Source organism: Gymnoscopelus microlampas (genome assembly GCF_963454915.1).
Source record: "Gymnoscopelus microlampas genome assembly, chromosome: 12".
Taxonomy (NCBI): Eukaryota; Metazoa; Chordata; class Actinopteri; order Myctophiformes; family Myctophidae; genus Gymnoscopelus; species Gymnoscopelus microlampas.
The window spans coordinates 32,350,842-32,376,296 of NC_139949.1; the positions used below are offsets into that span (position 1 = coordinate 32,350,842).

General features: G+C 43.2%; 1 protein-coding gene across 11 annotated transcripts in view; it reads left to right on the forward strand.

Moving 5' to 3' along the window:
* LOC311056637 (unconventional myosin-XVIIIa-like) overlaps nt 1-25,455 on the forward strand; it is an 84,153-nt gene that overhangs the window by 12,222 nt on the left and 46,476 nt on the right. For 4 of the 11 annotated variants that reach the window (XM_084073418.1, XM_084073409.1, XM_084073408.1 and 1 more), the window contains exons 2-18: nt 430-444; nt 919-1,881; nt 2,712-2,792; nt 3,037-3,096; nt 4,971-5,036; nt 6,394-6,481; nt 8,406-8,512; nt 8,634-8,810; nt 8,991-9,201; nt 9,869-10,011; nt 10,191-10,291; nt 10,621-10,684; nt 10,794-10,938; nt 12,495-12,665; nt 14,502-14,592; nt 15,191-15,383; nt 23,252-23,338. In XM_084073418.1, coding sequence (XP_083929544.1) covers nt 1,033-1,881; nt 2,712-2,792; nt 3,037-3,096; nt 4,971-5,036; nt 6,394-6,481; nt 8,406-8,512; nt 8,634-8,810; nt 8,991-9,201; nt 9,869-10,011; nt 10,191-10,291; nt 10,621-10,684; nt 10,794-10,938; nt 12,495-12,665; nt 14,502-14,592; nt 15,191-15,383; nt 23,252-23,338 — 2,634 coding nt within the window. In that variant the 5' untranslated portion in view covers nt 430-444; nt 919-1,032. Of the gene's footprint in view, nt 1-429; nt 445-918; nt 1,882-2,711; nt 2,793-3,036; nt 3,097-3,872; nt 3,906-4,970; nt 5,037-6,393; nt 6,486-8,405; nt 8,513-8,633; nt 8,811-8,990; nt 9,202-9,868; nt 10,012-10,190; nt 10,292-10,620; nt 10,685-10,793; nt 10,939-12,494; nt 12,666-14,501; nt 14,593-15,190; nt 15,384-23,251; nt 23,339-25,455 lie in introns of those variants that run through there. The other 7 variants (XM_084073413.1, XM_084073410.1, XM_084073412.1 and 4 more) reach the window with 6 other exon arrangements.

A 25,455-nucleotide genomic window follows, 5' to 3' on the forward strand; every position in this document is an offset into this window, starting at 1 on the left:
CATTATCATATATTCTGTCCTCAGTGCTACATGCTCCTACTGCCCTGTTGATATTTGACATCCAGTGGCAAGAAAGTGTATTCATTCATTGACCATCCTAAAACTCCCTCTGTCTGTATTATCCATTTTCTCCTCTGCCTGCTGTCACTGTCTCTATCCATCCCTCTCCCAGCTCTCCCCATGTCTTCTGGGTCACCACCATGGCTTATCGAAATCGCTTTTCATTTTGGGAACAAAAGGGAAGTCTTGTTTTACTTTTCTGCTCTTAAGGCTTCTCATTTCACTTATATGCATGTGGTTCTTCATTTCATGCTTTGAAGTCTTAAGTAGTAGTAGTAAACATTATTTGATGTGTACTGTGTAGACAGAGACACGCCTTGGTCTAAATCTGTGGTTTAATCAATACTTTTTTGCTGTTCCCTCATGTAGGTTAACAAGCCAAATGTAAGTGCCACTTCACCTGCATGAGTTTGGACAGCGTTCACTCTGTATGTAGTATCATTAGACAGAGTTGCTAGCTAAAGCAAAATTTGTTCAATTTTAGGGGGTCTTTCTTAACTATGGTGACATGCAGTGATACATTTAGGATCTGCTCTGTTACAGTATGTAAACTTCTAGGGTTAGCGTTTCTTAGCCCAGATCTCATTGTTCTATATCTACACAGTAAAATCCGATTCCTCAGTTTTATCCTTTTGTAACTCAGTTTGTGCAAATGAAACCAAATGGGCCCTAAGGGTCTATTTGGTTCAATTCATACACTCTCTGAGTTATATACCAAGGATTTTAATGTGTAATTAAACCAAAACAGTCATCCAAGGGTCACTGTGTGTGTGTGTGTGTGTGTGAGTGTGTGTGTGTGTGTGCCAGGGACCTACGTAACCATCACCAGTGTCTCTGTCCTCCTCTGTTCATGCACAGTCTGATGGTGATGATAATCAGCCTCAACCAGTTGCTAGCCCTGTTCTAGACACAGGAAGTGGCCCACAGCCCACAACCGCAGTCCCCACTGAGGAATCCAATATTGTCAGTGCTATGGGTGATCCCGACACCCTGCAGGGTGCCAGTGGTCAACGGGTGGTGACGGTTGTGAGAAGGTTTGTGAGGCGGGTGGTTCCTGGAGGACCGGCGGAGCAGAGCCAGCCCACTGTCTCTGAGCCCCCCGGGGGGGCAGCCTCTGCTGCTGCTACCGCTGTGCCCAAAACCACCAAGCCTGCTTCCTCGTCTTTGGGACGCCGGGAAGAGAAGGATGACATTTCCGTGGGCCTGGCCAGCCTAATGGGCAGAGGTAAAACCAAGGAGCACCGGCCTCGTACCCGCACCCAGGACCGCAAGGATGAGGAAACCGAAAAGGATGAGGAGAAAGAAAAGGCAAAGGAGCCAGAAGAGAAGGCTGCAGAGCCAGAAGAGAAGGCTGCAGAGGAAAAAACACTGCAGGCTACGCCCGCTTTTGTGTCCGTCATTGCACCACCCCAACAAGTGCCGCCAAAGCCCAACCCTGTCCTACCCGCTCCCAAGCCTGACCCATTGGCCCCTCCTCCTGGCTTTATCCCCGCCCCCAAACAGAATCCGTTGACCCCTCCTGCTGGTTTCATTCCTGCCCCCAAACAGAATCCGTTGACCCCTCCTGCTGGTTTCATTCCTGCCCCCAAACAGAATCCGTTGACCCCTCCTGCTGGTTTCATTCCTGCCCCCAAACAGAATCCGTTGACCCCTCCTGCAGGTTTCATTCCTGCCCCCAAACCCTCCCCAAAACCCTCCCCAAAACAGAACGTGCTGCCACGGCTGCCAGGTTTCATCCCTGTCCAGAGGACGGATGCTCTGGCGCCGCCTCCAGGGTTCATTCCAATTACGCGTACTACCACTGTTGTGAAGAAACCAGAGGTACAGAGTGTGACTGGTCTGGAGTGCCTTTTTTTAAATACTGAACTGTGTTAATGGAGCATGCTGTGAGATATTAACATGGATGGAATGTGATATCATAAGGTGCTGCTGGATCTAAAAGTCACTTGTGAACTTTGCCGATTCGCACGTGTTTATGGATCAATAAGGCATTCCCTTCTTCTCAAATTCATTTCTGTGTGGATGTTGATCAGTATGTTGGTTGAATTCACCCCTTCTTACTTTTTAACTTTTCCATTGTCATTTCATTTATGGTTTCTGTTGAAAAGAGCTTTGACAGAAAGAAGCCAGCCTGACTAAGTGATGGGTAACAGGGTGTGTTTCCCTTCCCATGGACAGGCCTCATCAGGCATGTCCTCTAGGAGTCTGGTTGGTTTGAGTTTGGCTAAGAGCACCGACCATGACCCATTACTTTTGTAGTTTGTCACCCTGTAGACCTGTAGAACTTCCACCAAAGTTTTTATTCCTCCCGCCAAATTTGTAGACTGGTGAGAAAACATTACTAATAGACCATTATTCACACAGTGGCCTTTTTCTTTTACAGTGTGTCATACTCAGGGGTAGGAAACACCACCCATTTTAAAATCTGATATGGAACCAAAACTTCACTATCACTCTAACATCATATTTCAGTAACTCATCTGTGTGTGTGTGTGTGTGTGTGTGTGTGTGTGTGTGTGTGTGTGTGTGTGTGTGTGTGTGTGTGTGTGTGTGTGTGTGTGTGTGTGTGTGTGTGTGTGTGTGTGTGTGTGTGTGTGTGTGTATGCAAATCATGCACATTTGCCTTTGTGTTTAACGTATGTAATGTAAAGGTAAAGGATACCGTGGCCTCTACTGGTAACCTTATTCCTGAGGTTACAGAGTCTAAGACTCATCCTACACACAATGAAAAGGTTTGTGTTCCAGGCTGCAGCCAAAAATACAGATACGAGTGTGTTCTCTAGGGTGCTTCCTCTAAAACCTTTATTATACAAACAGTTAAAATAAGAATACAAAGGACATTTGGTTTTCAGAGGTCTTGAGTAGACACTGAGAGCAGTTACTTCAGAACTATTGTTCTGTGGACCCTTTTCATGAATATCTTTTTGATGACACTCTTTCAGTTGTTGGTTTTATATGTATACTGTTGGTTAACAGGTGATTGCTTCCGAGGAAGATCACAAACGCGTGAAGAGGATCTTTTCCAATGGCAATGAAGTAACGTCACTCTCCCTCAGCTTGTTTGGTTTTATATGGCCTGATGCTTAACCTGTGTTTACCCTGCCATGTCAACCTCTTGTTACCCAGCATGAAGAACAATAATCCAAATGAGTTTTGATTGCTGTCAGTAGGGTTGCAATTACAGGAGTGCTCTCTGATGTTGGATGTGTCGTCTAAATTGAGCGCTGACATTGCGTTAAGCTTTTCAGTGCTGAGCCCATAAGTCTGAGTTAGTGTCTGAGTTATTGGCACAAACTCAAGTAAAAACTGAAGTCAATGCCCCTGCGTAAGTAGGGAGTAGAAACCTTTTTCTAAAAAAACAAACACGCTTTGTTGGCCAGATCAGTGAGTTGGACTCAGGTAAAGAGTTTGTGCACCCGAGTGCTTTGTGATATACTATATCTATTTTTGAGTGGATTGCTTACCAATGTTATGGCAATGGAATTTGTTGTGGGGAAAACAAAAAGATGCATTGGCATGAAGTATTGTGAACCTCAATCTTGTGTAGACTATTTTGACAGCATAACAAACTATATCTCCCTGAATGTCTTTCTGTTTCTCCTCTGTCTCATTCTTTCACGGACACGACTGTCCATGGAAGAAGGTCTAAAAGAGTGGGTGGGTCTAAATGGGTGTATTTTGTCCTCTGTGGTTATTTGACTATTTTCTACTCTCCTGCTGTCTTATATCCTACTCTTTGTTTCTCCCTCTGCTTTTCTGCGGGCCACTGGACCTTGGCTTACTACTGTCTCCGTTGCTGTTTGCATGGCTAGCGTTCAACTTCCAAGCGCTCCATCTCCTCAGAGGTACTTGTTGCTCTGCCATGCTTGTCCCCCGTTAGGCCACGCCTCCTCTGTCCCTCCCCCAGGGCAGGGCGTGGCTGCTGGAGTCAGCGCTCTCCTCTACTGACCCCACTGTTTCTAATCATTGTTGAGCGTGCTTCCCTTCACCTGTCACTGCATTCTCCCCTGGGGTGATGCACGAGACCTCAAATATCCAGTGTTATTGACATAGCTCTATTGTTAACTCCATACTGTAGCTCTATTATTAACTTCAAGTCCTGCATAATGAGCTGGCTGTAGTAGCTGGACCTAATTAAAATCGTCAACTTAGGTGTGGAGTTTGCATGTTCTCCCCGTGTCCCCTAGGGTACGTACCCTCACATAAACAAGCAGTAATCATGGTCTCTATACTGCCTCGCCCTGGTCAGCCTGATGGAGGGGAAAGGAACTGGTTGGAATAACGTGTTCCTTCTACGCACTACGTCCAACCGGGGAAACTCCCCCCTGTCGGGTGATAAGAAGGCTTGTTAGCTCTCATGCATTGAAGGAGGCATGAGCTCGGCTCTGGGCTCTCCCTAGGCTGGCAGAGGGAGTGTAGCGCCCAGGATTACTTAGACAATTGGCACTGGGTGAAAAAAGGGGGTTGCAAAATTGTGGGATAATATTTTTTAGAAAAAAAATAACCGTTAACTTGTAGCAGGTTCCATTTACAGTACAAAAGAACCACAATCCTTTATTCTTTTGACAGATATGGACAAATACATGTTCTTGTGTATGCATTTTCCATAGTAAAAACATAAATCAATCAAGCGTCAAAGCTAGCCGGTGCAGCTGGCTTTTAGTCCCATACACTAGACACAGGCGGGTTGTTGCCTTGTTCAGTTTACCACAGAAGCATTTTGCAGAACAGAGGTAGATTTCACTGTAATGTTTATCTCTGCATGTTTAGTTTCTTTTACCTTCATTGCAACTCATGAGCATTTGGATATCACGGTTGTTTGCATGTGTTTCAGTGTTGAAACAATTGATTAAAAGTGACCTCTCTGTTAGCTCCTCAAATGACCCGTCCTGTGTCATTTCCTCCTCCAGTCTAGGTTGGCAGAGGACCCTGTGGCCATCTTACAAGCAGCGCATGCTGCAGCCACCCAGTCTAAGGTCTGGCTATGGCTATTCTTGTAGTTCTGGCTGCACCCTGCCTGCGCTCATATCTTAGAATGTGGTGTGTTAGTGCAGTGGTTCTCAAAGTGGGGTCTGGGGACTCTCAGGGGTCGTTTAATGGGTTCCAGGGGAACAACCATTTTAACCCTTATTTTATTGTTAGTTCATACAAAAATAGCAGGCCTACATGATGCGTTGTGAGTGCGTAGAACTGCTATTTTTGACACATTTTGAAAAATCGTGAAACATTGGGGTCCCTGGCACAAAATATTTTCAGATGGGGTCAGTGGCCAAATACATATCAATTTGGGGGTCCTTGAGATAAAAATGTTTGAGAACCATTGTGTTAGTGAGTCAATGTTAAGTTTTATTTCTAGGATGCTGAGAGTCAGAGGTTGGATGAAGTGAAGCTGAATGAAACACTTCTGAAAACCTTTTTTTTAAATGCTTTTTTGCTCACAGTGACATGCCAAAAAACAGGTTGAAAGTGCCTACATAGCATTCTGTAGATGTACTGTATATGCCGAAATCTTTATTGGTTTTCAATGTGCATATGTGATTGCCATTGTTTACTGTGGTATACATATATGCTAACTGCATATTTTGTGTGTCTGAAGTCTGTTTTCATATTTTCCTCCAGGCATGTGATGTGGTATTGCCGTAGTGTGTGGTTTTGTGGATTATAATTATTTTTTTGATGAGAAAGAGCTGTGGTAGCTGTGTGGTCACACATTGATCACTACCATGGACCACAGGTCATGCTCAATTAGCTAGCTCTGAGCTGTTCTCCAATAGGAAACAATTGAATTAACTCCTCTATTAATCTTTTGCCATAATATGTTTTTTTTCCTTTTTTCATTTAATTGTTTTTTTTTTTTAATTTCAGGTCACTGCGCTATAATGAAAAATGAAAACAAATAAAAATAAAAATAAATGAACTATGGATAAAGATATGTAGTCAGTGCATCCCTGGTACTGAATTATACGGAATATGACCACTATCGCAGAAGCTTTGATTGATTGATCGATGATTGATTAATTGAAATTCTTCTTGAAATAGGTATAATCTCTGGATAATCTCAGATCCTGCTGATGAATTTCACTGCATATGCAATCTAGCATGGTCCTACATTGTAAAATCCTCAGCATTAATTCAACTCTGAAAGTTGCAGATGGACACATTAACACTGAGGATATTACAATATTGTCCTAAATTTGATTAATTTACAGTGCATTGACCCTCTTGCATCACATTATGTGTCCTTGTTTGCACGTTAGATCTCGGTGTTGTGCCTCTTGTTTTTGTACCTTTTGTTTTTTTCTGTTGCTTCATGAAAGATTCTTTCTCACCCAGGGCAAGACTGAGGAGCAGATATCTACAGAGAAGGCCTGGTACAACACTGAGAAAGTATGGCTTGTCCACAAGGATGGATTTTCTTTGGGTTGGTATGATTTCAGTTGCTTTTCAACTTGTTTCAGGTTATATCTGTTGGAAATATAATCTAAAATAAGGACTCAACCTGGTATAAATGTAAAAGAAAAAGTGAGCTGTATACAAAAGGGGAAAAATCTAACAAACGAAAGGGTTAAGTGCAGTATTATACGAAAGGTGGAGTGGGGGAAACTGCTGGTATCACTCTAGAACAGATACAATACCTGGGTTCACAATCTGCAATAAACCTCTTAAAGTCTATTCATTCATGAGACTAATACATATTTGGGTCACAAGTTTAATGTGGCAGGTGAGTGGAAAGATCAGGTCGATTAAATCATTTCTGAGTATTCCAGTAGACTTGATTTAATAAATGGATCGCCCCTGCCACTTATCATGAAACTGAAAGCAGTCAGAGTAGTAGCATTGGCCAAGTTACAACATCTATTCTCCAATTTACTTTTACCACAAAAGTTACTACGTGACTTGAATGATAAAACTGTACACTTAGTGAGACAGTGGACAGACCTGATGCACATGCAACATTTGACATCATATTTCACAGTAAACGTGAGGGTGATCTGGGTGTTCCCAATTTTGATATATTTCTACGAGGCTCGCCCAAATGTTAAATATGTTGAACAGTGTGTAAGAGAGCTTGCTCAATCTTCTCTCTTATTGGACCTGAAAAAGACGCACAGTCCCTCTGGCAAGTGGTTCGGATCCTAGCTTCCAGGGCTTCAAGAGGAAACCCTGTGGAAAGCTGGACAGTTGCACTACTGGCTTCGGTGTGGTTGGACTGGGCAGACTTAAATTGTCTGTGCTGAAGTTACCCTGTATTGGGTAGGGTCTAACTCTGAGGATGTTATATTGGACCACAGTATCTCTGTCAGAGCAACTGTGAATGTGTGTTGAACGGAACACCAACTTCCACTGACTAATACCTGATACAGAGGCCTCCAAGTAGGCATGACAGAATAGTGGATTTCATATCAAAGGATATCTCTTCTATTTTCAGGTCCTCCACTATGCTGTATAAGAATTCTACTTTGAAGCCAAGAATGTTTAGTCTGTGTAATGAGGCTTCAGTGTTCTGTAACATTACAGCTAGATGTTGTTGTCAATGAAAATCATAGGGAGGTATTCATTCTCGAGGTTGGCTGTACTTTTGATTACAGCTTAGAGGAAGCCTTTCTAACCAAATGCTAAAATATCAGCTGGAGCAGACCATATCACATCTAGGCTACAGGTGTAAACTTCTAGTTTTTACATTTGGGAGTCTGGGGTACGTGTACAAGTTGGTTGTGAGGGGCTTGCAAATGGCCGGCCTCTCCAAAAGGAGGGCCAAGCAGTTAGTGAGGTACTGCTTACTAGCTATTATAGGAAGCCTCTCAGTTTGGAGGAGGCGTTGTTTCCTTTACCCATGAATGATGTCTGCTGTGTCTGACAAGTATGTCAACATATGTAACAATGGTCTTATTGTCTGACTGCACTGCCAGTGTTTATGTCCTTTGTACAAGGTGCTCTTGTACTTCTATTTATGTGGACATAAATAAATATTTTGTGCGTGTGTGTATGTGTATGTGTGTGTGTGTGTGTGTGTGTGTGTGTGTGTGTGTGTGTGTGTGTGTGTGTGTGTGTGTGTGTGTGTGTGTGTGTGTGTGTGTGTGTGTGTGTGTGTGTGTGTGTGTGTGTGTGTCTCTTTCTGGGGCATAAACTCAGTTTAAACAGAATTTATTTGAAGAGAGAGCAGACTAATCCGTTGAATTAAACTAACCTAGTTTTCCAAATTGAACACTTGCTTCACCTTTCAGGAGCTTCCTCATTGTTCAGGATGATATAGTCACAACAGAGCTATCAAACATCAGTGCATATCATTTTAAAGTGTATTTTGTTCCCCATTGCCTGAAATAATAATGTACTAAATTACGCAGCCACTCTACTGAAGACCCAGCCAGGCAGTCTGCCAGAGGGGAAAGTCAAAATCCGCCTGGAGAGCGATGGATCCCTGCTGGAAGTGGACGAAGAAGATGTGGAAAAGGTATTTCATTGCGCACTACAGTATAAAGTTATGTAGGGTATGTAGGGTTTAATGCATTAGTTCATTTTATGATGATATTTTTCTAATGCATGTATGGCGTTCCTTTCACTTTGATCTGCAGGCAAATCCTCCGAGGTTTGACCGTGTGGAGGATCTTGCCTCGCTACAGTACCTGAACGAGTCGAGTGTAATCCACACCCTACGCCAGCGGTACGGGGGTAACCTGGCACACACCCACGCCGGTTGCAACATGGTGGTCATTAACCCCATCAGCGCCCCCTCTATGTACTCTGAAAAGGTAGGACGCAGCCTGTTCATGCGCTGGGACTGATCCGTTATCATACAGGGAAGGATCTTTAAACTGGCCACAGATGGCGTTCAGTATTCCAGCAAGCACCCGCCTGTGTGTCTTTCTATTACATCATCGCCTCCTGTTTCTTCTTCTCCTCCTCTCTGTGTGTGTGTTCTCCTGCCCCAGGTGATGCACATGTTTAAGGGCTGCAGGAGAGAGGACACAGCTCCTCATATTTACAGCATGGCCCAGTCTGCCTACAGGAGCCTGCTGACCACTCGTCAGGACCAGTCCATTGTGCTGATGGGCAAGAGTGGCAGTGGCAAGACCACCAACTGCCAACACCTGGTCCAATATCTGGTCACCATTGCAGGCAGCACAAGTAAAACCTTCTCTAGTAAGTTGGACCCAAACAATGCAGGTGATCACGGGGGACTTGCAGCGGACGAGTCCCGTCCAACGTTATATTTCTATTTCTATATTTGATTGTTAATATCTTGTGTCAGTTATGCTTGTATCATCTGTCAGAGAGAGAGAGAGAGAGGGGAAAGGAGGGAAGGACTGGGTGATTTATTGTTATTGCGTCTTATTAAAAAGCCATATCTCTTAGTAAAACGTATAACCTAGTCATTCATTTTGAAGAATATAACATGGAGTGAAGGAGTTTCAATTAGTCCAGATTTGAGCAGATTTATTTTAGACTGTGGCCATAAAATTTAAGTGAGTCCACTTTCGATGAGATCTATAGGATCTATAGTATACACTGTGGTTATAAGGTATGTAAGAATCTATCACAGTGTGCTCCAATTGGTTTCTGAAACGGGCCTCCAAATGGCAAAGGTTTTTTGTTTGTTTGTTTGTTTTAGCGGCAACCAATTTAGAAAATTCCATGTTTGTGGTCCCGTGCTAAGTTGTAATGAGATCTGCACCTTTGCAGGTGATACTGTCATAATGTTACCCGATGTTTGTGTGGTACCAAAGAATGCATTACAGATACCATTTGTCTGTGTGTGGTCCTTTTTTTTCTTTAAAAACAACAACCTATATGTTTATATGTCTATTAGCGGAGAAATGGCAGGCAGTCTACACAGTTTTGGAAGCATTTGGAAACGCCTCTACCTCCATGAATGGGAACGCTAGTCGCTTCTCCCATGTTGTTTCCCTCGACTTTGACCAGGCTGGTCAGGTGACCTCAGCCTCCATCCAGGTAATGATGTCATCAAAGCAGTCCCAACTGCTCGATGTCTACCTCTTTCTCATCTGTGAATTCAGATGAGACATTTGAATATGATGGAGCTGTTTTCACAGACCCTGTTATGCTGCAAAATTGTGGTTTGAAATGGTATTTAGGTTACTGTGGTAATATCTTATCCTCATGTCTTTCAGACCATGCTGCTGGAGAAGACGAGGGTGGCAAGAAGACCAGAGGGAGAAGCTTCCTTTAACGTCTTCTACTATCTGATGGCTGGAGTAGACAGCTCTCTTAGGTTAGGATGAATACTCTAACATCATACCTAAAACTCTGTTCATAGTGGGAGCCTGTGTATAGCCATAATGATGTAATATATAATAACATGTAATCATCTACTAAAACCAGTTATCAGCAGAAGCATCATAATATCAACAAATAATATGTAGGGGGAAAATGGTATCATTCAACGGGTCAGTTGAATTATTCATTTTGCACAAATATTCATTTGCCAACCAAGTACTGAATAAGATCTCAAGATTTCTTGCTGACTGGACATATGGATGTGGTCAAATGTTAAAAGTCGTCTGCCTCGTCTTTGTAACTAACAGCTGCTCTCTTTCCCAGAACTGAGCTGCATCTCAACCACTTTGCAGAAAACAGTGCATTTGGAATTGTGCCTCTTCCCAAGGTAACCACCGGTGGCTATTAAGACTTTGTACCAAAATAACTGTTCTTTTTTCTTTTATGGAGTAACAGTAACCAACAGAACTCCCATGAATATGTGTGTTGTCTCTCAGTCGGATGACAAGCAGCGGGCCTCTCAGCAGTTCTCCAAGCTGCAGGCAGCCATGAAGGTTCTTGGGATCAATGCTGAGGAGCAGAAGGCCTTCTGGCTCGTCTTAGGAGCCATTTATCACCTCGGGGCTGCAGGGGCCACCAAGGGTAAGACCACTGAATACCTTATGTGATTTCAGTGTTAATCTACTAAGTGTACTCTGAGAGTGTACACTCTCTGAGTTACAAGTGCATAAACACTAAAGATTGTACAATGTAGCTGGACAAATGTATTCCTGGGCATAATGCTATATAAAATGATACCATTATTTACTGATGTAAATATTGGTCAAAATACAGTATAAACTTTGACAGTATTAAACAAATTGCCACACTACAATTAAATAATATCTTAATAGTATCTATCTAACATTCAAATGTCATGTTATCAATAAAGTATGGTGTGGTATGGGGACTATATATCACACCAATGTAGAGGTTTTTACTATGGCCCCTTGGCTAGCTTTATATTGTGGATGTTGACATTGCAGTATGATCAAAGTAACACAAGAGGGCAGCAGAGATCTCTATTCTTCTGGAAATGCCAAATGAGACCCTGGTACATAGAATGTGTTCCTTTTCTTTGTACATATCACATACCCTATATTTTAATATCTAATACAGACAGTCTTACTGCATTATTAATGTGTATACTTTTTCTGAGTGTTAATGTTAATGTTTACTGTTTTTTTAATAAGTCAGAAGACCCTACTTTTGTTTTTCTAGCAATAGACCAGTATGTCTTTTTGAAGTGTGCCACTGTCCTCTTGATGTGTTCAGTTAACTGTGACGGCCCTACTTAGACGATCTATGCGGCAGGGCATAGGGTGCAGGACGCACTCACAATTTGACTGTGTATGAAATTAAATTGCACGGTGGTTATGCATTGTGGAGGATATTATTTGATTGCCTTCCCACCCATCATCGACAAGGCCGATAAAATAAATAGAACTCATACAGCACCGAAGTCTGACGTAATTTACACATCCTTTGTTTGTCTACCTGGTTTCCACCCCCATTCTGAATCCCATAGACGTATTTGATATCGCGTCAAATAAGAACTGTGTTCCAAAAACAAACAAATGACCCCGGCGGTTTTACTCTTATGGATATGAAGCATCAACTGACGGTGAGAAAACGATAATGTTACTTCCGCCGAATTAGTTACATTTTCGCCAGAAACAGACTGTATCAAATATAAGTGACTGACTATCATAAACGATACAGAACCTCCTCCCTGACAATATCGCCAGGACAGTTTGCTTATTTTTGGACCACAATTCTTATACGAGACGATTCTATGACGACCCCATGTTATTCTCCATAGCGAAATTACTTTACGAACCTGGGGATGAACGAGTGACGTCAGGACTTCTGTAGTCTATTCTTTGCTTGAATAAGAAAAAGCCTTTAAAACCGCCGCAAATGTGGAAGGCCGGGACCTCCGCCAGACAATATGTATCTGGAATGCAATTTTGTGTCCTCAAAACACTGTCATTATGGGGAGGGCTGTGAGTGCACGACGTGTGCAGTCATTTCCAGCCTGACCGGAGACATAATCCTACCCTGTCAGAGGCAGGATTGTCACCACACTACCAGACTGAGTCATGTGCCTGGGGCGCTTGGCAGAGGGGCTAATGGGGGTTTTCATGGTCGTGTCTCAGCTGGCAGGAAACAATTTGCACGTCACGAGTGGGCCCAGAAGGCGGCCTACCTGCTGGGCTGCACCCTGGAGGAGCTGTCCTCCTCCATCTTCAAGCACAAAGCCAAAGGCACTCTGCCAAGAGTCAGCACCCTACGGCAGCCCGCTGAGGAGAACGGCACAGGAGACGCAGGTAGCCTACAGACCACACGCAGCAACCCTGACTATCTCATCAGTCTCTGCATTCAGCGGGCTATCTGGCCCCCCTCCTCCACACACGCACGCACGCACACACACACACACACACACACACACACACACACACACACACACACACACACACACACACACACACACACACACACACACACACACACACACACACACACACACACACACACACACACACACACACACACACACACACACAGGGACGTGCACAGATAGACTCTAGGTGGTGCTAGAGCACCTGCCCTTTGCCCTCTTGACCAGAAGTGCCCTTTTTCAGTTTACAACAGGGGTCTTCAACAGGGGGTCTGGGACCCCTAGCAGGTCCTCAGAGTTACTACAGGGGGTCCGCCAAATCTTTATGTGATATGATTTTTCTTTTTACCATAACCACTCGAACGCTAGCATCCCTTTTCTGAGGAGAACTTTAGCCAAAAATAGCAGATCTACAAGCCACACAGCGCTGCGAGGCATTGTGGGCTTGTCGGCTATTTTTGGCAAGGAGGTATAGGTGTAGAGGGAAAAAAGAGCAGACCAAGTAAACAAAAAAAAGTATAATTTACTTGAGCACCTGCCCCTCAAAATGTCTGTGCACGCCACTGCCCCTCCTACACACACACACACACACACACACACACACACACACACACACACACACACACACACACACACACACACACACACACACACACACACACACACACACACACACACACACACACACACACACACACACACACACACTCCCTCATCACCTGGGGGAAATTGCATGCTCTGTAAAAGTAAAAGCTTATCTAAGTAATGGCTAGCAGAGCTTCACAGTGATAAGTACACACTGTATCAGGACAAGGAAGTTGAGATCCGCTCTTCATTCATTGCCCTTGAAATCATAATTGACTTGCATTGATTTTTTTTTCTCTTCTTCTCACACACGTGCACTTCTTCTGAGTTTTATCAAGACGACAATGCACCTTGAAGGACGCGAGCACGCACACACACACACACACACACACACACACACACACACACACACACACACACACACACACACACACACACAATGCTTATCACAGAAGAGATGAATGGCCGGCCTCAATTTCACCCTGCTTGTATCTCCCCTTGCACAGCACATACAGTATGCGCGTATAGTGACACATACAGTCCCACGCGTGCGTGCAACCGCACACATACACATAGCAGTGGTAAACCAATGGTGGGCTGTGAGAGAAGTTCAGGTGTGTGACAACGACACATTTTTATTGCAGCATATACAAAAAGTTATCTTTTAATTTACTATCTCAGTACTTTGTGAGCACGCATTTCCAAATACAGAGGCAAATTCTCAAATGAAACATATATTTGAACCACTTTGACAACCATTTTGTTGTGTTACAAAAATATCCTTTGGCGTACAGCATTCATTTATGAGCAGGCCATCCGAAAGTTAATGACAACAGAGCTACGAGAGGTCTTGCCAAAAAGACAACTGAAATTAATCTCAAGTGTGAAACTCCTAAATGATGCTGAGCTGCAGAACTTATTTAGAGCCAGTACAATAGCTTACGGCCCTAATACATTCACAAATCAAATATGCTACCATGTACAAAACCGCTTGTACCAAATATAGCGGCCTTTTGACGTTGGCTGCCTTTTCATTCAGCCAAGCATTCCTGTATTCCATTCTATGTCAATGTATCAATTAAAATAATGTTGTCATTTTTGGACAATGATGTTGTGAACTTACAGTTTTCTTTTTGCCTTTGTGCCTGGCTAACCCCCAACACACATCACCCCATAACAGGATCCAAGGCCTCAGCGATGGAGTGTTTAGAGGCCATGGCATCTGGGCTTTACTCTGAACTTTTCACCATCCTCATCTCCTTCATCAACCGGTGAGTCTGCTTCTCTGCAACCGCAATGAGCTCTGCAATTGCAATGAGCTTTCATCAGAAAAACTGTATAATATAAGCAAGCGCATAAGAAAAGCTGGAATAGAAACTGCATTTCTTTCAACAAAAAGTTCCCATTACTGCAAAAAACAACACTTCCATCCCTGCTTTATGTTTTTATTTATTTTGCTTTGTTAAATAAACCCTGATGTAGACATTTACTGATGCCGTCTTGCCCATTAGTAATTATTTGTCCAACGAATGCACGTGTTTGATGTAAGTACGATCAGGTAGTAAATGTTTTCAGCCTAGATTTTCTTTTTGGCTTTTAGGCCTTTGAAAAGTAGGCTAATTTGACAGTTGTATGGAAATGTGATCGCTAACTACTTCTAGAACAGCTGCCAGACAGAGACAGTGTGGAGCCTGCCTTGTTCCTGACAGTCATCTTGGTTTTGTACCTGTGTGTGTGTGTGTGTGTGTGTGTGTGTGTGTGTGTGTGTGTGTGTGTGTGTGTGTGTGTGTGTGTGTGTGTGTGTGTGTGTGTGTGTGTGTGTGTGTGTGTGTGCGTGCGTGCGTGCGTGCGTGCGTGCGCTTGTCTCAGGGCCTTGAAGTCCAGCCAGAACTCCCTGTGCTCGCTGCTCATCGTGGATACGCCAGGCTTCCAGAACCCACGATTGGCAAAGCGGGAATGCGGTGCCACTTTTGAGGACCTGTGCCACAACTATACCCAAGAACGACTGCAGAGCCTCTTCTACCAGCGTACCTTTGTCCAGGAGCTGGAGAGATACAAGGAGGTACGGTCACGTGGTCACTCTCTCTCTCTCTGTCTCTCCCTCTCTCCCTCTCTCTCTCTGTCAAACACACTCATTCTAGCTTGCATTCTCTCTTTCTCTCTCCACCTCTTTCTCTCTGATGTATCAACATCTATTATGTACAAGTTATACTTCAGAGACACAATCCCTCCTCCCTGTCACAGCTTTGACGAGCTGAAGTAATTCTTATGTGTCACCTCCTCATTGATGGTGCCAGTGTTCACCTCCCCTGCTGAGATCAAACACAAAGTCCCATGGGAGCCACGACCTCACCACACCCACCCACCCAGTTGCTCCGTGATGAAGACTAGCACCTATTTTCTCACTGTCTCCCTCTTCTCTTCCAATTCCATGCACTAATACTAGTTCATGATAACAAGGCAGAATCGCCCTTGCCAACCCCCAAATCCAGCTGCATATTTTTACTGTATAAATATCTCCAGGATAAAGTATTTCCTCTCCTTTCCTGACCTAGTTAAAGTCAGTTACTGTATGTCTTTGTTTCTTCCAGAAATGCACCACTCACTGGCGTACCCGACTCCCAAAACTCTGATATAACCAATTTATTCAAAACACAGAAGGTCCCTTAGTGTCTCTTAATTGGCAACCTGTATATGCATGAATTAATTACAAGTTCTACTTCTAAACTGCCAAAGCATTGCATGGTCATGCCACACGTATTATCTTTTCATATTCCTAATAGTTGTAAGCCAATGCAAACACGCAGCTCACAGGAATAAACATTCACTTGTTTTGAAAGAAAACACCAAGAAAGACAGCTGTCCGACTGATGAAACTATTTTCCTGGCAATATTAGTATTCAAGTCCAGACACAAGGCCCTTATATTTCAGCCAGCATCCATCCTTAACTCCCACCATAATTTGTTTCCCTCACTACAGTCTGATAAGTACTGTACTCTCTGTCAGGACACGCCAATTTAGGTCTGCTCTTTGTTCAATACCCTTGGAATCATAATTGGCTTGCATTGATTTGTTTTTTTTTATGTGTGTGCACTGCAGTTCCTTGGACTTTGATCAAGACATCAATGTCTTTTGTTTCAGACAATGGTCAATGTCCATTTCTATCATACTCATTCACTAATGTATGCAGTATACACACGCACGCACGCACGTTTACACACGCACACACACACACACACACACACACACACACACACACACACACACACACACACACACACACACACACACACACACACACACACACACACACACACACACACACACACACACACACACACACACACACACACACACACACACACACACACACATGCTTATGGCAGTCCATCGTTATTGATGATGACTTCATATCTCTCGGCGGGAAAAGGGGGGTTTTCAGCTCATGCCACCTCATGTGTGTGGATCAGTAATTGGTCAACACAGCCGTAGACCAATTGCTGATCCACACGGGGCAGGTGTATGTTGAACCTGGACAGTCCATGCAGTGGGCTCATGCTGCTGTCTGCGCTTCACTGCGCGTCTCAAGGATGTCTTCTCCTCCAGGTGGGAGACATTTGAGAGGCAGGAAGAACGCCAGGTGTCTCAATCTGCTGCTATCCTTTCCAGGTTTGAGGGTGGTATGTGGCCGTTCTTGAGTAGCACCTTCATGTGGTCCTTGTAGCGCTTTTGTTACCCTCCTGCAGACCTCTGGCCGGATTGGAGTTGGCTGTAGAGGACCTGTCGTGGTATACAAGCTGCAGGCATACAGATCACATGACCTAGCCAGCGGCTAGTCTGTCTGCGTGCCAGAAACACCTCTATGCTGAATGAGTTGGTACATTCATAGATCTCTGCATAGGTCATGTGGTGCTCCCATGTGATACAATTTACAGTTTACAGTTTAGGCATTTAGCAGACGCTCTTAATCCAGAGCGTCTTACAGTAAGCAAGGACACAAGATAATACATCATAATACACATAATACATCAAATGCATAAAAAATAGTATCTAATAACAAAGTAATACATAAGTAAACCAATAAGCTAATAATAACTAATACATACGTAAACCAAGAACCTATCATCAGCCTACCTTGAAGCTATACACACTATAGGATGGTAGAGTGGACACATATACTTCCTGGTACACTGCTGCCTTGGTTGATGCCTTCAGATCTTTGTTGGTGAAGACCCGTGACCTTAGGTGACCAAACGCGGCGGAGGCAACGTTCATGCGGTATTTGATTGTCTGTATCAACGTTGCAACTGTCTGAGAGGATACTGCCGAGGTACTTGAAGTGTGGCACAGTTTCCAGAAGGGTGTTGTCAATGTAGAAAGTTGGTGTGGGAGTCTGCGTAGAGCTTGGTTGGTGGACTATTTGTGTTTTCTTGATGTTGACCTGAAAACTGACAGCCCTGTAGGTCAGGGGTTCTCAAACTTTTTTGGCCCAGGTACCCCTTGGAGGGGAGATTTTTTTCCAGGTACCCCCTCATCCTCGCAGCAGCGATAAGCATATACTTACAACCACATGTGTACATTTAGATGCCATTGGAACTAAAATCTTTCAGACCCATTTCATAGTCATAAACAGAAACCACTACTACTATATGAATCATGTGCCAATAGTAATTTTATTAAAATAGCTTTTGTGTAAAACCTGACAGAACACTTTTCAAGTAACTGATCTTAATGGTTCAGACTTCAGAAAATGAACACTTCTACAGTCCTAATAAAAACAAACATGTAAAATGACCAGTCTAAAGGTGACTTTTAGTAGGTGCTTGAATTTAAAAATAATAAACTTATTGTTAGGGATATTCGATATTGACTTTTTTCCAATATCCGATATTCCGATATTGTCCAACTCTTAATTTCCGATTCCGATATCCAGTGGTGGACAGTAACGGAGTAAATGTACTTGAGTACAGATTCTGAGGATCTGTACTTTACTTGAGTATTAGATTTGTTTGATACGTATTACTCTTATTTACAGTACATTTCCAAGACAAATATTTTACTTTTACTCGAGTATATTTCTAGGAAGGCTATAAAGTACTGAGTACTTTTAAGCCCACTCCACATCCACAACAATGTTTCGCCATGCATGTTGCAAGGAGTTGCAACATGCAACTACTTGCAACCATTAACCCCAATGGCAGTTGCAAGGAGTTGCATCGGTGTGTGGTTGACCTAAAAACCGTTTTGCTGCAAGGAGTTGCGACTAGTTGCATTGGTGCGGTTTGGCCTTTAGGTTGGCTGTTTTTTTTCTTCCCTAAAATGCAATTGGCCTAACTTCTGCTCTCACACTAGCCGTGTTTCTGGCTTGTTTCTGAAGTATATTTAAAAACAATTACTTTTTTACTCTTACTTGAGTAACATTTTGACTGAGCTACTTTTACTTATAGTGGAGTGAATTTGACCAAGGAGTATCTGTACTCTTACTCAAGTACTGGGGTTGAGTACTTCGTCCACCTCTGCCGATATCCACCGATACCGACATATGCAGTACCATATCTTTTCACCAAAAGTCAACTAATTGTCAGGTAACAACATCACATATCTAATCAAATAAAATAGCTTTAATATCAATGTAATATCTAATAAATATCTAATACATCTAATATGTATACAGTGATGTTGTTAGGTTTTCAATGAAGTGAGTCCCGGGACTATATTTTTAATCCAAAAATATTTTTAATCAAAAAAATGTTTTTTAAAATCTTTTTATCTGTGAAATATTTAATATACCCCCTGGCCATGCGTCGCGGACGAGAACCGTGGCTGTAGGTGGAAGCTACCACATTGAGGGCATGCTGAAGGGACTCTGGTGAGTGGGCAATCAGCGTTCAGTCATCAGCATACTAAAGTTCACAAACTTGGAGGGCAGTATTCTTGGTGGATGCCTTGAGGCGCCGGATGTTAAATAGGTTTCCATCCAGGCGAAAACTCATGCTGACTCCGTCTGTGTTCTTCAGAGGTTTATAGGAGATGAGTGTAACTGCTGTGAGCAATATGACACATCCTTGCTTCACTCCTATTTTGACATCGATTGGGTCAGACTGTTGTCGACCTATTCGAACCCTGGCTTCCATGCCATCATGAAACTGCTGGAGGATAGAGAGGAATTTGGGTGGGACCCCAAACCAGCTGAGTATGCCCCAGAGAAGCTTTCGGTCGACTGTGTCGAAAGCCTTCGACCAATCAATGAAAGCCATGTACAGATCTTGCTTGTGCTCTCTGGATTTCTCCTGTATTTGCCTGGCAACAAAGATCATGTCTGTTGTGCTACGGTACTTCCGAAATCCACATTGGGTTTCTGGCAAGATGTTCTTTGAGATGTGCATAGCCAGGTGGGAGAACATGGATTTTGCCTGCAACTGACAGGAGTGAGACACCTCTGCTGCTGTCGCAAGACGACGTATCACCTTTCTTTTTATAGATGGTGATAATGGTGGCATCTTTCCAGTGTTGTGGGATAGTGTAAGTTGTCCAGATGGCAGAGATGAGTTGGTGTAGCCTGCGTGAGAGGAGGTAACCTCCACACTGCGGGGATGGAGTCTGAGCCTGCACGTTTATTGTTTTTAAGACATTTGATTGCCTTCCAGACTTCATGAAATTGAGGGATTTCATCAAGTAGGGGAACAGAGGGGAAGGTTCATCCAGGATTGGGGTTGCTCTGGTTAAGATGGATGCTGAAGTGTTCTGCCCAACGGTCTATTATTCGTTTTTGTTCCTTAATGAGAGTGGTGCCATCTGCAGATCTCACTGGTGCGATGTTTCTTCTCTGAGGTTTTTTTTCTTCCCTAAAATGCAATTGGCCTAACTTCTGCTCTCACACTAGCCGTGTTTCTGGCTTGTTTCTGAAGTATATTTAAAAACAATTACTTTTTTACTCTTACTTGAGTAACATTTTGACTGAGCTACTTTTACTTATAGTGGAGTGAATTTGACCAAGGAGTATCTGTACTCTTACTCAAGTACTGGGGTTGAGTACTTCGTCCACCTCTGCCGATATCCACCGATACCGACATATGCAGTACCATATCTTTTCACCAAAAGTCAACTAATTGTCAGGTAACAACATCACATATCTAATCAAATAAAATAGCTTTAATATCAATGTAATATCTAATAAATATCTAATACATCTAATATGTATACAGTGATGTTGTTAGGTTTTCAATGAAGTGAGTCCCGGGACTATATTTTTAATCCAAAAATATTTTTAATCAAAAAAATGTTTTTTAAAATCTTTTTATCTGTGAAATATTTAATATACCCCCTGGCCATGCGTCGCGGACGAGAACCGTGGCTGTAGGTGGAAGCTACCACATTGAGGGCATGCTGAAGGGACTCTGGTGAGTGGGCAATCAGCGTTCAGTCATCAGCATACTAAAGTTCACAAACTTGGAGGGCAGTATTCTTGGTGGATGCCTTGAGGCGCCGGATGTTAAATAGGTTTCCATCCAGGCGAAAACTCATGCTGACTCCGTCTGTGTTCTTCAGAGGTTTATAGGAGATGAGTGTAACTGCTGTGAGCAATATGACACATCCTTGCTTCACTCCTATTTTGACATCGATTGGGTCAGACTGTTGTCGACCTATTCGAACCCTGGCTTCCATGCCATCATGAAACTGCTGGAGGATAGAGAGGAATTTGGGTGGGACCCCAAACCAGCTGAGTATGCCCCAGAGAAGCTTTCGGTCGACTGTGTCGAAAGCCTTCGACCAATCAATGAAAGCCATGTACAGATCTTGCTTGTGCTCTCTGGATTTCTCCTGTATTTGCCTGGCAACAAAGATCATGTCTGTTGTGCTACGGTACTTCCGAAATCCACATTGGGTTTCTGGCAAGATGTTCTTTGAGATGTGCATAGCCAGGTGGGAGAACATGGATTTTGCCTGCAACTGACAGGAGTGAGACACCTCTGCTGCTGTCGCAAGACGACGTATCACCTTTCTTTTTATAGATGGTGATAATGGTGGCATCTTTCCAGTGTTGTGGGATAGTGTAAGTTGTCCAGATGGCAGAGATGAGTTGGTGTAGCCTGCGTGAGAGGAGGTAACCTCCACACTGCGGGGATGGAGTCTGAGCCTGCACGTTTATTGTTTTTAAGACATTTGATTGCCTTCCAGACTTCATGAAATTGAGGGATTTCATCAAGTAGGGGAACAGAGGGGAAGGTTCATCCAGGATTGGGGTTGCTCTGGTTAAGATGGATGCTGAAGTGTTCTGCCCAACGGTCTATTATTCGTTTTTGTTCCTTAATGAGAGTGGTGCCATCTGCAGATCTCACTGGTGCGATGTTTCTTCTCTGAGGGCCATACAGTAGATGGTTTTGATGGTGTCATAGAAGCCATGCATGTTGTTGACACCTGCGAGGTATTGAATGTATGCCCTCTTTCTTGTCCATCTGCCGTATAGCTCTTTGTGTTTCTGCTTTGATGGTGGATAGTTGTTTTCTGAGGACTACTGATTGTGGTTTGACTACAACGGTGGTATGTGCCTTGCGCTTTGCCTTGAGGAGGTCGTGGATGCAAGGTGCATTTTCGTCAAACCAGTCTTGGTGACGTTTTGTGGTGAATCCCACTGATTCTTCAGCAGCACGGTAGCACAGTTTGGTCCAGGCAGCATTTGTGTCCTTGATGGCAGGGCTTTCCGGGATGTACAACTCGGCTGCAAATCGTTCTCTTAGTTGGTGAGTGGCTGTGAGGGAATGAAGGGCACCGCAAGCCTCTTGCTGGAAATCCAATGCAGCGGGCAGATCTCCAGGTTGACTTTTTTTTACAACCATTAAAATCATAAAGGTTTAACTCCCCACAGCCTGCCCTGCTGCTGCTGTGCGCTGCAGTTATCTGATAGTTCAGCCTATTCGTCGTACGATGGTGTCGCACGCAGATCTACAAGCTCACAACACATCGCAAGGTGCCGTGTTGTGAGCTCGTAAGTCTGATATTTTCGATACGCAACAACACCGTCGTACGGCGAAGCACAAATCAAGCTTTACACCGATGCGTCTCCTCCTAATCAGCGCTGAGTAAGGGACTGGTTCGCTCGGGTGTTATGACTGACCCAGGGTCCAGAGGTGATAGAATCTGAACCAAGCCGGGCCCAATTGACGATAATAAAAGAGGGACCCAAACTTGTATGGGTCATGGATTTATACAAGCAAGCACAGTGACTGTCTATCTGAAATGCAGGATAAAGTGGATAAAGTTGCAGAAAGTTCTTGACACACATACATTGCATAAAGTTGCCTAATCAACCTTCCTTGCGCCATCATTCATGATGACATAATTAACATTAACAAAACAAAAGCTGTAGGTTTTGCATATTAATGTTGAATGCGATGTAGAGCCCAAAACATATATTCATTTGTTTATACTGTGCGATGGAGTCTCGCAAGCAGTTCACTCACGCCCTCCTGACTTAATTCAGTTATTTTTTGGCAAGCGATACCTGCATGATGGAGTAGGCTAGATATTAGTTAGGTAACTACACAGGAACAGATTGCGTGTGTGATAAAGTGGAGAGAAGTGCAGCCCTAATGTAAAGAGGTGTAATTATCAGTTGGGTGCATGACAGTCTGCAAACACGCATGTGACGTTAATTATGATATGGCCGATTAATTTATTCTTTGGCCGGGTAAAATATAATCCTGTCAGTCAAGGTGGCCGGCCCAAGAATTGCCACACACACACACATGGACGCACTCACGCACACACGTGCGCAGTGATGCTCTGCCTCCTACATTTAAGACATGTGTGTTCTATTACACTTTATTCTTCTGATTAACCCCATCATTAGTCATTGATGAATCATCAACAAAACACAGATTTAATCTGTCTGTCTGTCTGTCTGTCTGTCTGTCTGTCTGTCCATCCAGGAGAACATAGAGCTTGCTTTAGATGACATAGAGCCAAGCACATCTCTCTCTGTGGGGGTCGTAGACCAAGCATCAAGCCAAGCCCTGGTAAGGATTATATATTCTTTGCTGTTTTTTATATCTTGTCTGAATGACACCTTTGTTTTAAAAAAGCAAATGCTTCCAGGTCCGTTTTGACCTGCTCAGAGTTAAACTAACACTCAGGGTATTACTGTGTAGATATTTGCACATAACAGACTGGTATTCACTCCCCTCCGAATCCCTCAGTGCATCAGTCCGCCCAGATGAATCATGTCCCTTTCATGTTCTATTTTCTCTCTACAATCTCTGGGTGCGTGTTTTATTCATAATATTTCATGATTTTGTATCAAAGACACACAGACCGCAGAAGTTTTGTATATAATCTTCGACTGCAACAAAGGAAATCAATGTTTGGCTTCTCCAGCTTGTGAATTGTGCTATAGAAAACAGAACGAGGGCACAGTGCACAGTGTCAGGGATCCGTTTGGTATATAACTCCAGGGTGGTTGGTTTAAGCGCTTTACTCTTTAAAGGTTCCCTGCTCCAGTGGGGATACTATCAAATGAATGCATCGAACCAGAGTACATCAGACCAAAAACCAAAGCCATTGATCCTGCCGAGGGAACACATCCTTGTGCATTGCAAAAGCCAGCTTCTTTGAATGTTTGGTTCAATCTGGTTCAAACTAATAGAACAGATGACAAGGTAATTATAGAGGTGTTTCAATTCTCTATAGCTGCTTGCTAAGATAACATTGGGGTAACGCAGGGTCAGGAGGAGGCTATGATTATCCAGCCAATCCATCCTACAGCACATGGTTGTGCTGTAGGAATTAAATATGAGAATACTGTGTCAATTTGACAAGAAAATAATGATATTTAGTGTGTGATTTTCACACTGTACTGAAATGAATTAAACCCAACAGCTTCCGTATGCAGTGAAGTCATAGTTAATGGACCAAACATGCCAAACAACTCTATGGTCTTTTAATAGTCCCTTTTTCCTTTGTGAAAAGTCACAAACAACTGAACTGACAGTGTCATCTTGTAGACCACAGATTGCCATGTTGATATGTCAGTCTGTTCCTCATCCAGACTCATAACTGCCTGTCATTACTGGCTCAAGTCTGGCACAACTCTACTTTTACTTTTGGAAGAATTATTATCCCTGCTGGATAACATTTAATATAAAAATAAGAAGGGAAAAATAACCCCACAGAAGGCAGCATCCCAGCGTATGAAGAATGATTGGCAGACACCGTCACTGCTCCTCAGGAGGGGGTCAGAGGGAGTCTTCAGCAGTTTAACCCATGAAGGCCTGAGGCCGATTCAACAAAATGTCTTCTAAATCCTAACAGTTTAAAAAAAAAAACGTTTGTTACTATGTCAGTGGTGCTCAAACTTTCTCATATCAAGGACCCCCAAAATGATGTCCATCTCAAAATATTTTGTTCCAGGGACCCGCAGAAGCAAAGATTTGAGTTACAAATATTCGCTTAATATATATATATATATTCAAAGATTTGCACAAATTTTCATTTTTTTTCAAAAAATTGCGGATCTACAAGCTCATAGTGCGGCACTTGGTGCCGCGCTATGAGCTTGTATATCTGCAATTTTTTAATAGCCAAATTGTAAAATAATGCTTTTAGCTCAAATCTAAAAATGACAACAGATGCGTTCCCGGTCTTAATGGGTTAAGGGAACAAACAAAAATGGTATCCTGCGGTCTATGGATCTTTTCCTTTCAAATAGATCAGTGGAATCCATGCTCTGGCTGTGAAGCATACCTTTTCATATGAGTACAGTACAGTACGAGTGAGTCTCAACAAAGTCAGCAGTCTTAAGCTTTGGTGAGTCATATGGATGGAAAGCAGTCCATTGCGTCGAGGCAGCGTTGTGTTTATTTTGGTGAAACAGGCAATCTTGTTCGTGTGCAGAGGGTTGCAGCACCAACAGAGCTTTTCACGTGGACATTAATTAACCCATTCAATCTGAGAACGCATCTACAAATGTCTTTTAAATCCCAACTGGTTTCTGAAAAATGTATGTTGCTATATCAGTGGTGCTCAAACCTTTTCATGTCAAGGACCCCCAAAATGATATGTATTTGGCCGTGGACCCCCCATCTCAAAATATTTTGTTCCAAGGACCCCTCCCCAGATTTGGGGAGGGGTTGAGTTA